Source organism: Zootoca vivipara, chromosome 9, assembly GCF_965207765.1.
Source record: "Zootoca vivipara chromosome 9, rZooViv2.hap1.1, whole genome shotgun sequence".
Lineage (NCBI taxonomy): Eukaryota > Metazoa > Chordata > Lepidosauria > Squamata > Lacertidae > Zootoca > Zootoca vivipara.
In genome coordinates, this window is record NC_142592.1 from 60,493,300 (window position 1) to 60,507,184 (window position 13,885).

The 13,885-nt window shown below is 43.2% G+C and overlaps 1 protein-coding gene across 16 annotated transcripts in view; it reads left to right on the plus strand.

Annotated features, from left to right (window-relative positions):
- Nucleotides 1–13,885, plus strand: part of SOX5 (SRY-box transcription factor 5) — a 723,673-nt gene that overhangs the window by 650,921 nt on the left and 58,867 nt on the right. For all 16 annotated transcript variants that reach the window (XM_088652478.1, XM_088652473.1, XM_088652474.1 and 13 more), the window contains one exon: nucleotides 1,354–1,500. In XM_088652478.1, coding sequence (XP_088508604.1) covers nucleotides 1,354–1,500 — 147 coding nt within the window. The remainder of the gene's footprint in view (nucleotides 1–1,353; nucleotides 1,501–13,885) is intronic.

The following is a 13,885-nucleotide window of genomic DNA, read 5'->3' on the forward strand; positions in this document are numbered from 1 at the left end:
TACTGTGGTACCACATCCATACATTTAAAACATATTTTTAAAACACATGGGTCCACCCCCCAAGGAACCCTGGGAACTGTAGCTTGTTAAGAGTGTTAAGAGTTGCGGTTTTGTGAGGCGTAAACAATGGTTCCTTAAGTAGGGCTAGGTGATAAATTGTCCAAAACCAGTTTGAAATCCATATTATGATATTGGTTTCATAGTTCTTGACCTGGCAATATATGGTGAACCATGACTTGTGTTAGGGCTGTACAAGATATCGTCCAAAACCAACCGGTTTCAAGTCCATATCATGATACTGGTTTCATAATTTTTGACCTGGAAATATATTTTGAATCATGGTGTGTGTGTGTGTGTGTGTGTTATTTATGCAAAAATCAGAATGTGGAAAAAAACTGTGAAGCCAGCCAATGACTCAGTATATCACAATGTTAAGCTAACCAGATTCCTATTCCTAAGGTTCTTGGAGGCAAGCCATGTGATAGATGATAGATAGATGATTGAATAATAGATAGATAGATAGATGATAGATAGATAGATAGATAGATAGATAGATAGATAGATAGATAGATAGATAGATATAGATAGAATCACTGATTTATCCTTCACCTACTAAGCCAGTGTCTTGGGGCGATTTACACAAGAGATAATTTTAAGTGGTTTGCAACGTAGGTTGAATAAATAACAAAAAAAAAAAAGCCTAGGAAATTTCCACATTCTATAAAATACAACAACAGAAAGAGTGTCCTCTTTGGCATCAATATACGCATTATACACACAAAAATCAGCCATGAAAAACAAGGAAAATTCCACATTGCAAAACATGGTAAACAACGAAACAAGATATCCTCTAAGCATCAGAAAATAAAATACAGTGACATGTTGGGTTCAATGGCAGGTGAAATTGCCAAAGTCATTTTTATCGGAGCTCCACCTCCTTTCCACCCCCTTATTAAATAATGATGATGATGATGATGATGATGATGATGATGCCATGCATGTAAGCTGAATGTGCACGAGTTAAATGTGCTTACTGTGTTGCAAACGAAAACCATCTTGTGAATTAACTGTGAGATCATGCCCTTATTTGCTTTTGAATGGTGCACAGTTCCCCACAACTTTTTGCCCTCCACGTGTTTCAGCCCACAACTCCCATCAACCACAGCAACACAGCTACCCGAACCAGCTGTAAGTCACCACATTGGGGGTGTTTGGAAGGATGCATTTGTCTTCTGTGAAAGGTGAAAGTACGTCTTTTGAGTGGTTATTGTCGGTCCAGGGGGGTTTCACATAGAGAAATGTGTTCTTCTTTTCCCCCACCTTCTGACTCCCCCCCCTTTCCTCTTTCCGTAGCAGTTGTATGCTGCCCAGCTTGCGGCAATGCAAGTATCCCCAGGTGGGAAAATACCTGGCATCCCCCAAAGCAACATTGGTGCGGCAGTATCGCCTACCAGCATCCATACCGACAAGAGCACAACCAGCCCTTCACCCAAAAGCAAGGTACTACTGCGCAGATTTATCTGCCTGGATTTTTTTTGCATACTTTGTGTCTCTTTCAGCATGGTGTATATGCAATTGTAGCTTAGACCTTTCTGAAATTTATAACAGGTTATTGTAAGCAGCCTGAGCATGGGATATTATGTGTTTTAAAAAGGTAAAGGACCCCTGAATGGTTAAGTTCAGTCAAAAGCAACTATGGGGTTGCGGCGCTCATCTCACTTTCAGGACGAAGGAGCTGGTGTTTGTCCACAGACAGCTTTCCGGGTCATGTGGCCAGCATAACTAAACTGCTTCTGGCACAACGGAACACCATGACAGAAACCAGTGCTCATGGCAACACTGTTTACCTTCCTGCCACAGCAGTACCTATTTATCTACTTGCACTGGTGTGCTTTCCAACTGCTAGGTTGGCAGGAGGTGGGACAGAGCAACGGGAGCTCACTCCATTTTGGGGATTCGAATTGTCGACCTTTTGATCGGCAAGCCCAAGAGGTTCAGTGGTTTAGACCACAGCGCCATCCGCGCACCTAATCCTATTGGTGTTGGGGGGAAATTACTGACTACATGGAGATTGCATGGAAATAGTGTTGTAAGTGTTTGAAGACCTCCAACAATGGAAGAGCTCATCTGAGTAATAGATTTCATTGTCAAACTGTTCTTACCAGCAAGAACCTGGGCTGCATACATTTAACAGAATCCAACAAAGAATTCAGTTCCCTGTTTAACCCCTCCAAAGAAACCCAGAACTACAGTTCCCAGGATTCTTTGGGAGGCAGGGGTGGGGATGCATGTTAAAAATGTGGTGTGTCTCCAGCCCTAATATTACCACCAAGAAACTTCTCCTAACATCCCAATAAAATCTGTCCTCCTGTAACTTCAGCCGATTCAATCTAGTCCTGCCTTCTGGAGTTGCAGAGAAGAGGTTTTCATTGTCTTTTTTGTGACAGCCATTCAGGTATTTGAAAAGCACTATCACTCCCCACTCCCCCCCCCCCGGTTGTCTCTTCTCCAGGCTAAACATAGTGAGTCCCTTCCACCTATCCACGAGCTGTTTGAAAACATCTGGGGCCTGTGACTGAAGCATGCAATTGATAATATCAATATTATGGTGCATTTAACAGATTCAGCTGCAATTCAGAAGGGTAGCGGGGTTTCTTTCAGCCGTGCATTGCTTAAGGATGGGGAAACGATTTCATGGGCAATGTACACATTATCAAATGCCACCTGTTAGAATTTCAGATTGGGGGGTGGGCGATCATGCTTCCTTACGCACGTCTCTGCAGCTTTCAGAAATTGTCAGAGATGCAACTGTATCTTTGGATGCTACCAGACTGTTGCTCTTTTGGAGTGGGATTCAGTCACAGACCAGCAAATTTGGTTTGAGCAATAACCACAGTTGATTGGGAGATCTTGCACAACTAGACAACTGGTTCCAAATACGGGATTTTTTGTGATGAGGAAAATGATGGGAAATGTGCTGGAAAATGTGGAATAACACTTGCAATATCGTCTATCCGCCCTGCAAACAAATCAGAATGAATGTCAGCGCCAGTCTAAGCCTCAGCACCTCTCATTTTAGGAAAGAACCATTGCCTCCTTGCCTTTTACCTGTGCTCAAGAGTACACTCCATTCAAAGTACTGAGATTGGCTTTCAAGCCAAATGTGCTTAGGGATGAAGCATGAGACACTCTTGGTTCGGTCATGAGAAAATGTTTGATGAAAGATATTATCTTCCCTTTGCTCACTGTCCTCCAGTCTGCTGGCCACATTTCTTTAATCACGTCACAGTGGATTCCTCGAACTGACAGTAGTGTCTCAGTGCCTTTAACCGAGCAGTAAAAAGGCCCAGATTAAAAATAGCCAGGGTAATAAATCAAATTTATTTATTTATAAAATAGTTCTACACCGCTCTATCAGAAAAAGAAACGTGTCAGAGCGTTTTGCAGCAACAATACATAAAACACCCAATAAAAACTATATATAAAAAGTTAAAGGTAAAAAAAAAAGGTAAAGGACCCCTGACAGTTAAGTCCAGTCATGAACGACTCTGGGGTTGTGGCGTTCATCTTGCTTTACTGGCTGGGGGAGCCAACGTTTGTCCGCAAAGAGTTTTTCCAGGTCATGTGGCCAGCATGACTAAGCCACTTCTGGCAAAAGCAGAGCAGCACACAGAAACGCCGTTGTGCCTTCCCGCCGAAGTGGTACCTATTTATCTACTTGCACTTTGACGTTCTTTTTAACTGCTAGGTTGGCAGGAGCTGGGACCGAGGAATGGGAGCTCACCCCGTCACGGGGATTCGAACTGCCAGCCTTCTGATCGGCAAGCCCTAGGCTCAGTGGTTTAGACCACAGTGCCACCCACGTCCCTAAAAAGTTAAAAGCAGACATCAATTAACAAAGATGTGTTAACAATTGTGGAAATATGTGTTAACAATTGCCTACACAGCCCTGGTGGAATAGAAAAGTTTTGAGAAGGAACTTAAAAGTTGGCACAGGAGGTTCCTGCTGAATCTCTGTGGGCAGAGTATTTAACAAGACTGGGCCAATGGCACTAAGCGATCAGTTCCCTGTTGCTGTCCAACAAGCCTTGCCAACCCAGGGAATTACCAGTGATGCTCCTGCAGATGATCTCAATGATTGAGCTGGAATATAAGGGTTCAGATGATCCCTGAGGTACACTGGGCCTAAGTTGTTCAAATACAAATTAATACAGTAACTTTGAACCTGGCTTAGTTGGGCAGCCAAAACAGCTGTTCTAACAATGGTGTCAGCTGTTCTCGACTAGGTGCCCCCACCAGCAGCCATAGAGCGCATTACAGCAATCCAGCCTTGAGGTTACCAACATGTAGTGTGCAGTGGTCAGGCTATCCCTGTGCAAGAACGACCGTAGCTAGCGAAACAGGTGAAGCTGCTAAAAGGCACTCCTATCCACAGAGGACACTTCGGCCTCTAGTGACATAGATGTATGTAGGAGTAGCTCCAAGCTATGCCCTTGCTGCTTCAGAGGGAGTACAACTCCATCCCAAACAGGTAACTTGCCAATTTCCCAAACACGGGAACTGCCCACTCAAAGAGCCTCTTTCTACCCAGGATTTGTTTGCCTTCATCCCATTACATTCAGACACCGATCCAGAGCTTTCACAGCCTCTCCTGATTCAGATGTCATGGCAAAGTAGAGCTATCCTGGCTTGGGCTGATGGAAGTTGTACTCCAAAACCTTGAAAGGGCACAGAGTTTGGCGAAGGCTGTGTTAGGTTGCATGGAATCTGCACTCAGTGGAGCTAGGTCTATTGGGCTTTATTAGGAGGCATGGGGCTGTGGCCTGCCAAACTCAGCCATAGCCAGCCCTCCCTCCTTACTTACAACCAGTACTGAGTACCATCTCCTTTTGCTGCCTCAGTGTTGCCCTTGTAGAACTCTGCAGGGCGGAGGTAAAGGTAAAGGAACCCCTGACCATTAGGTCCAGTCATGACCAACTCTGGGGTTGCGCTCTCATCTCGCATTATTGGCCAAGGGAGCCAGCATACATCTTCCAGGTCATGTGGCCAGCATGACAAAGCCACTTCTGGCGAACCAGAGCAGCACACGGAAACGCTGTTTACCTTCCCGCTGTAGCGGTTCCTATTTATCTACTTGCATTTTGACATGCTTTCGAACTGCTAGGTTGGCAGGAGCTGGGACCGAGCAACGGGAGCTCACCCCGTCACATGGATTCGAACCGCTGACCTTCTGATCAGCAGTGGTTTAACCCACAGAATAAGTTGATTCTGTCCGTCCTTGGCTCTAGCTTCGCCTGCTGTTGTCCTCTCTGCCTTTGCCCCCCCCTCCCCAGTCTCAAATGGCATCAGCCACCACTGCAGTGACTCGAAAGGATGCCTGTTAAACAGAAAAGAAAATCTAGTGGCAGCTACCAGAATTCTATTCCTTCCTTCCCAATTTTCTTTTCTTTTCTTTTTTTTAAAAAAACTTTTTCTAGGTGTTGCTGTGCCTTTGGCTTGCAGTTCTTTCAAAGGACACAAACAGAATTTATCCGCAAATAAGAATATATATATATATATATATATATATATATATATATATATATATATATATAAGAGAGAAGGGGCCCTCTAAAAGGCTGTAAAATTGTGCAGCATGATCCCTCTGAAGCATGCTGTTTTCAATCTGCTGTGTGCCAGTTGGAGGCTCAGAGAGAGAGAGGAGGGGGGTGAAAGGAAAGGATAATGCTGAGACATGATAGAGTGGCTGTGACCTCCAAGCTCAAGCTGGAAATCCAAGACATTGATTTCACTTAGCATTCCTGCTGAGAAATCCGGCAGAGTTCAGTTGTAATAAAAGAACAAGATTCTGTTCTAATGGTAATGGCGTATGACAGACATATCACTTTGTCTGTCCTCCACAACACAGAGAGATGGAAAGGGGGAGAGAGAAAGAGAGAGAGAGTTGAATTGGAGAAAGGTCACCTGATCTGCCTGTGGAGTTTGGGTGAGTGCAGTTCTGAGCTCGGGACTGAAACATGGCAACACAATTATTTATAATACAAAGTGATCTGAAAGGAGTATTTTCTAGGGTCTCTGGTGGCAGTTATCAGGCGCCCAGAAGAAAGAGGTGATGGGGGCAGGGGAGAGGGGAGAGGGGGCAGGGGCAAAAGAACTACCAATCCAGGCTTTTGGGGTCCGTTTAGCTCAGTAGTGTCTACACTGACCAGCAGCAGCAGTTCTCCAGGGGTCTCAGGCAGGGGTCCTCCAGGTGGGACTGTGAGGAGTCCCACCTGGAGATGCCAGAGGTTGGACCTGGGACATTTTTGCATGCAATGCATTGGCTACCCTTCTTCATGTCTGCAGATGGAAGGCCAGTCAAATCAATTTACTGAAATGGTTGTCAGTACATGTATATGAAGTTGTGTGGGTAAATAAAGTTAAGGAGGGAGTTATCCTTTCCAGGAAAATCTTACCAGCCACTCAGTCCTAGTTCCCAGCAAGGTGGGAAGTCTGTGTTTTGGCTCTACCCCCTCAGACTGTGGGTGGGTGGGATCGTGTGGTTGACTCCTCTTCCATACAAAAGAATTTCCTGCAGATAGAAAACTAATGTGTCAGTGCTCAGGACCATAAGCTGGAAGAGCTAGATTTGGGCATAGTCACTTATGCCTTGACAGTGATGAGATCTGAATGATAGAATATAGAGTTGGAAACCCCCCCCCGAGGGTCATCTAGTCCACTGCAACTCAGGAATCTCAGCTGAAGCATCCATGACAGGTGAGCATCCAGCTTCTGCTTAAAAAGCTCCGAGGAAGGAGAGTAAGGTGAACCCTGCTGGATTGGACCAAAGGTCCATCACTATTCCAGCATCCCGTCCCTGCAGTGACCACCCAGATGTCTATTGGAAGTCCACAAATAGGACATAAGTTGAATTCTATGCTTCTGCTTGTGTTGTTCAGCAACTGGTGTTCAGAGCCATAGTGTCACTGAAACTGGAAGTAAAATAGGCAAGGTGATGAGTAGCCCTTGAGGTCCTCACCCTCCATGAATTTGTCTAATCCCCTTTTAAAGTCATCCAAGTTGGTGGCCATTACCATGTTCCATCGTAGCAAATTTCACAGTTTGACTACATGCAGTGTCAAGAAGTACTTCCTGAGTCTTCCAACTTTCAGCATCATTGGATAACCCCCGAAAGTGGGAGAAAAGCTACTCCCTATAAACTTTCTCTATATCATGCATAATCTTATATACCTCGTCTATCACGTCCCTCCAATCGATTTAACCTTTCCTAGTATGAAAGTTCCTCCAACTCTTTGGTCATTTTGGTTGCCCTAAATGGGGTCTTAGAGGAGACATGGGGATTTTTATACAATAAATTGTATTGCCCAACAGTATGAAAAATGCAATGCAATAAAAACAAATTAAAATGGATCTTACCATTTTAAAATAACAAATCTCTCTCTCTCTCTCTCTCTCTCTCTCACACACACACACACACTCACACGCACACACACACACTTTGAATGTAGATGTGCAAAGGGATTCCATTCTCTGCAAACCCAGGAAAGATAATAATGTGTGTGAAATGTAATGTGATTGATATAGGATTTCACAGAATTACAGTGCACTTCAGGTCACTGATCTATTTCAGCTGTTCTCCTGCAAAGACCAATTTGGAATTTTAAAGTTCTTTCTTCAGCCTGTCTTAAATTTGTTGGAGAATCTTTGTGTTCCTTTGTGATGGAGGAAATTTCATTAAATTAACAGTAAGCCAAATTTTCCCACCCAGGAACTGTTCAAGGTTCCTTCCCATCCCCATCCCCCTTCAAATGACCTTCAAGAAGCTGTTGTTTTGCTGAAAACCCATCTGCAGGCCCTTATTTGTGCTGGCACAATGTGTGTGGGGAGGCAGGAATGGTTCAAGTTTTCTTGGAGAGGGTAGTAGCTTCACCTGAAGCTACGGCAAGGGTTGGGTTCTTGGAGAATAGAGAGAGGTGTTTTTATTCCGTAGAGGATAACTTCAAGAGTTATTGCTCCATTGCTTTTCTGCAAGGATTGTTCAAAGTCAGCTTCAGCAGCAGATGGAGCAACTGTTGGCCCTAAAAGTGCTGAGAATGATTGGTGGGAAACTGCCAAGGATCATCCTTTAAATCTACGTAAGACTTGAGCACATCACTGGAACCTCTTAAGACCTTGGCAGCGACCATCTTGGCAAACTGTTTATCAGTGGTCCTCACCAGTTGTTTGATGTTGGACTGAGCAGAATTGCTTGGCACCTTCTGTTCCTGCACTACTTATTTCCCTGCAGATATGAACCTCAGCATTCAACTCCACTTGCCCTCATTTTTATTTTTATTTTATTTAAGAAATCTCTAGCTTGCTCTTTATTAATCGCACTGTGGGGTGCAATTAGGGATGGGTATATCAGACAAGTCTGTTTCTTCTTAGTTTCTCACTTTTTTCAATCTTAAGTACAGTTGCCACATTTCTACATCTGTTTGGGATTTTTTAATATATAAAAGTCCTTGTGAAAATTAGCCAGTGTCTTAGTGCGAATTTCTCCTGATGCGCACATTTTTGTATGTGATTGTGCCTTTTCTTCTTAATCTTTTTGCAAAACAAATTCCCCACACTATAATGCATTTCCATTTGATATTTTTCATTAGTATATGCTTTTTAGCCCAGTATATGCAAATTTATTCATATTATGTGGCCGGGGAACCACGTTGCAAAATTCAGGGAAATGCAAAATTCAAAAGACAAGTGTGTTTCAGTTCACTTATTGTTTCAGAAAGTGCAAATTATGTAGGCTCACCCATGCCCATGCCCACCTCCACCATAAATCAGTTTAACCAGAAGCCTGGATGAATAAGGGACTCTTTTTTTATTGTAAAACCCATCAGGGTCAGGGTCAGTTGAACCAGACAGAGGAGAGCATTCCATAATCTGGGCACCAGTATCAAGAAGGCCCTATCATGTACTACTGCATAGCAGATAGTTTTCTTGAATCACAGTATACCAGAGAGCATGTGGATGTCTAGACCTTCAAGGCTTATGAATGGGCTCACAGCATTGGTGGTGGTCATCTCCATTCAGCTTCAGCACCAACCTTTCTGGGGACATGGTTCCATTAACAGCTTGCTACCCCTGAAAAGGCACTCTGTGCCTCTTTCTTCATCATCACCTGTCTAATATCAGGCAGCAGGGGCTCCCAACAGAGGGCCTTCAAAAGCAGGTCTTAAATATCGCTCTTATTTCCTATGAGATAAAGCAGTTCTTCAAGCATGCTCACCCCAATCCTAAACAACATTGTGAATTGTGCCTGGAAAACCACACACACCGATAATGAGGCATAAAATGCAGGCCTTGTGTTCATAGTCTAAATTGTTTACTTTGCAGCAGTGATAGATGTATCCATAGGATGGGGGGGCGTATTTTTTTCTTTGAATAGCTGTGTGCACTACCTCCCATTGACATCAATAAACTTGGGGCCATGCCTAGTTGCACAGAGTACAAGAACAAGGCCGCTTTCTTGTTTCCGTGCATTGTGTGAAATTATCCTTCTGTATATTTTAACCTTACATAAATGCAGGCGGCGTTTATCCACCTGTTACAAGTCAAAATCAAGCCTTTTATGACTCCTTCTCTCAATATGGCTCTGATCTCCTGTGAGTTTCCACGGCTCCTTAGGATGTTCGCTAAACATCTCTTGCTGCTCAAGAAGGCACTGTGCATTGTCTGAAGCCATTGAAAAATTCAGGGCTGGTTCATTGTGAAATGTAGCAAGAACCATCAATTCCCGTCTGCTTTCCTTTTAACCTCATTACGACTCCGGACTTTTGCCCAAGTCACAGTTGCATCCCCATCAATGTCTACAGCTCACAGATTGTTCAGATCAATTTTTGCTGCTGCTGTTCTTTTCAGTTACTCCTGGGTAGCAACGCTACTATTTGCTCAGCAGTAGCACCCAGGAATTGCGACAAGGAGAATAAATGGTGATTTAGGCAAGCTGTAAACAATGCAAACCACCAGGGCATGCAATGTTTTTCTCTCTTTTGGGTGCAAAACCCTCACAAACATTGGATTGGATCTTTAAGCAAAGAGGGTGGGGTGATTTAATCCCTCATTATCTCATCTTATCTATTCACCAGACAGAGCTGTGGATGGGAAAAGATACACCAGCCTCTTGACTTGAGCAGAAACAGCCCAGAAAGGATTGCATGCTTTGGAAGCTGTGAACGGGAGACAGACAGACAGATAGACAGACGAGCTTCATAGTGGAGAATGCTTAGAATCATAGAGTTGTAGAGTTGTAGAGTTGGAAGGGACCCCAAGAGTCATCTCGTCCAATCCCCTGCAATGCAGGAATTTTTTGCCCAGTGAGGGGTTCAGACCCACGACCCTGAGATTAAGAGTCTCATGCTCTAATGACTAAGCTATCCCCACTCCCAATGATCATTTCATAGAGAGGATCTTGTTAGCAAAATAGTACTTCAAAGATTCTGAAGTGATAGTTTTGGGGATTTTTTGTTTTGTTTTGTTTTTTGTATGGGAGTGTCAGGGCTCTCTGGAGTCCAGGGCAAATGGTGTGGTCCAAGAGAGGTGCAGATCATTTCTCCAGAGGCATGGGAAGTGACCCAAGTCATGCACACACATCTCACCCTCTTCCAGTCAGTCAAGGAAGAGGCCTCATCACAATTCAAGTGCAAATTCCATTCTGGCAAAAGCATTCAAGGGGGACATGGAGCAAGGCCAGACAAGCACCCTGTGGGCATGAGGTTGCTGCCCCTGTGGCATGTAAAGCCCCCTGTTCCAATCCAGATTCTATGTTTCTATAGGCTTTCCTGTTACTGGAAGCCAGAGTTTAGTTTGAGGTACAGTCTTCAGAGAGGGGAGAGAGAGAGAGAGAGAGAGAGAGAGAGAGAGAGAGAGAGAGAGAGAGAGAGAGAGAGACATTGGGCACTGAAGCACCATTTTGTGCATAAAGCAAACAGAGGAAGAATATCATTTTATAGCTTATATATTGGACAACAAGCCAAACCCTCACAATGTTTATAGCCATTAGGATAGCAAATAGTGTTGTTGCATCCAGCTGGCCAGAAATTCCTAACTGGGTCATAAAATTGTAACTGTAGGGGCCGAATAAAATCTGAAACAAAATGGATGGGCAGGTTGTTGTTGTTTGTCCTTTCCCAGCAATCTTAACTCTTTGCAGAGCAGAAATGAGTCTGGGGTAAAAAGAAAAAGGCCCCAGTGCAATTTCCCCCACCTCAACTTTGCATGCAAGGATACAAATGCAAGAGTTTCTAGTTTTGTAATTTTTTCCAGCATTTCCAAAATATAGGTCAAATAGGAATGTAGTTGGATGCGGCAAGTGTTTTGTGGGGCGAGGGGATAATACCGGTTGTAAAACTGTTGAATTTCACATGTGGATATTCAGCTTAAAATTAATCAGTTGAGCACTGGGATTTAAGCAACTTTAAAGCATTCATCAAAGCTGAATCCAAAAGTGGAACTTAAACCTCTCTGAAAATTTCAAAGGTTGAATTCAGATTCTGAAATCTCTCCTAATTTCAGATCGATATGAAATTTCACTTCAGCTAAAACTCCTTGACATCTACCTAATAACTGTCTGGAGATGACCAAAAGTGTTCTGGGGCTACATATTTAAATAACCCAGAACGTGTTACCTTTGGGTGGTCCCCCGAAACCTACCAATTTCAAAATTGACCTGACAGCCACCTTTTTTTCCAGCTTACGTTATTGGAGGCAAGAGAGGGAGAATGTTGAAAAATTATTGTATAACTGTTAGGGATGAACCTGTTGATTTCAGTTTCTCATTTTTTCACTCTTAAGTTCATTTCCACAACTTTGTGGTTTTTTAATTTAAAAAATCCTAAAAATCACCAGCATTTTAGTGCAGATTTGTTCCAATGCACACACGTGTGTGCGCACAATTTTGCCTAATATATCCATTTTTGCAAAGCATTTATGTACATCATTTCCACTAATATGTGTGTTTATATGCACATTTTACCTCTGGAACAGTGCACTTGGGGAGTTGAGGACAGATCCTTGCCCTGATGGAGCAATCTGCTTAAAGACTACTTGGAATTCCTCCTTTTGTATACCGCTTCCAGCTTCTTTTTATATTAAGTGGCCTATCGATCAGTTGAGTAAATAAAACAAAATGTGAATGTGCAAAGAGAAAGATGAGAAGGCAAGGCCGTTGCCTTGCAGGGGGTTGGACTGGATGACCCTAAGGGTCCCTTTCCAACTCTACAGTTCTGTGAATCTATGAAAGGTAAGGAAGAAAGAACTTCGACCGCATACCAAAGGAGATGGGAAGTCAGCATAGGCAATAGGAAGAAAGGGCATTGCAGGGACAGTAAGTCAGGCAAACGGTTTTGGCAGCAGAGTTCTGGATGGAGGCGAGGGGGGAACAGATAGATAACAAATGGGTCCGCGCAGCCTTCCAGCTGACATGCAGCAAAACGACAAGCCGCATCACGCATCTGTCAGTCCTGTTGCATTACGTGATTTTGTGCAAATATGACACCACTGGAGTGGTAGTGACAGATGAGACTCAACATGACATATCCATGGGAAAACTGGCACAAAAGGCTCCCTAAAGTATCTTTGAAGATTCTTCCCCTCCCCTTCCTACCCCACGCTACCTACAAATATTTTACAGGGGGGGGCATGTCAAAAGTGGGGTTGATGGAGGAAAGCGCTGTCGTAAGCAGTTTCATTATGCAGGATGTAGGAAAGCGGTGTGCAGAATTTATGTTTTTTAAACGTTCTTGTAAACATAACCTTTTATCAATTGATTGAATACGTGCGGCCAATTTGTTTCCTTTTTACAGTTTAAATGCAATCCTATTTTGAAATAAAGTTCCAAATGCAGACAATGAAAAGGAGGAACCAACAGAATGATACAAAATGACAAATTCAGGGGAAACGAAGACTCGCGAAGGTTACAAACTTTAGAATACCAGGGGTACTTGATTCATTCTAATACTGAGCAACACTTAAGTAAAACAGCCGAAGGACAAGCTCCTAAATGAGTAAGAAGTTTCTGGTGTGTAAGTTATATAGCCAGATAATCAAATATTGGCTATAGAGCCAATTGTCAGCTATGTTTGATTGAATTATGATTGAATTATGATTGAAATATGGATGACCAAAATGACAAAGGAAGTGGAACCACATCCATATAAGAGAAGGTTGCAATGGTTGTGGTTTTTCATGTAGAATGAAAAGACAAGTAAGGAGGGTCGAGACAGAAGTGTATAAAATTTTGCATGATGGAGAGATAGTGGAGAGAGATACGGATTTCTCCTTCTCTTAGAATGCCAGAATATTGGGACCTCCACTAATTTTGGTTTTATCCCAGAATTAACTGCCATGGTTTCCCCTGCCAAGGAATCTTGGGAAAGTCTAGTTTGGTGAGAAGGTGACAGGAACTTTTTGGCTCCCTTGCAGAACAAGAATGCCCAGACTTTCCTCAGCAGAAGAAATTACATTAAACAAGCCTTCCATAATATGCAAGGTTAAAAGGTGGCAATCCTGAAATCACAAAGCCTTGAATCGCTGAAAGGTGAAAACCTAGGTTACTCCATCTGGCATAAAACTGCCCTTATGTGGCACTGTATATCAAACATTGGAGAGCTTTATGGTGTCTCTGTCTCTCTATCTCTATCATCTATCTCTATCTCTATATCTCTCTGTCTCTTAAAAGACATCAGGCACCCTTAGGACATTGCCAGTAAGACAATGACAATCTTAATGTTTGCATTGGGGTTATCATTAAAATAAAAGGAAATCTGAAGACGTCAGCCATAAAATCATCAAAAAATAGCTGTCAGCTAGCTTCTGACACAATTCAGCCGTCTTGGAGTGGACC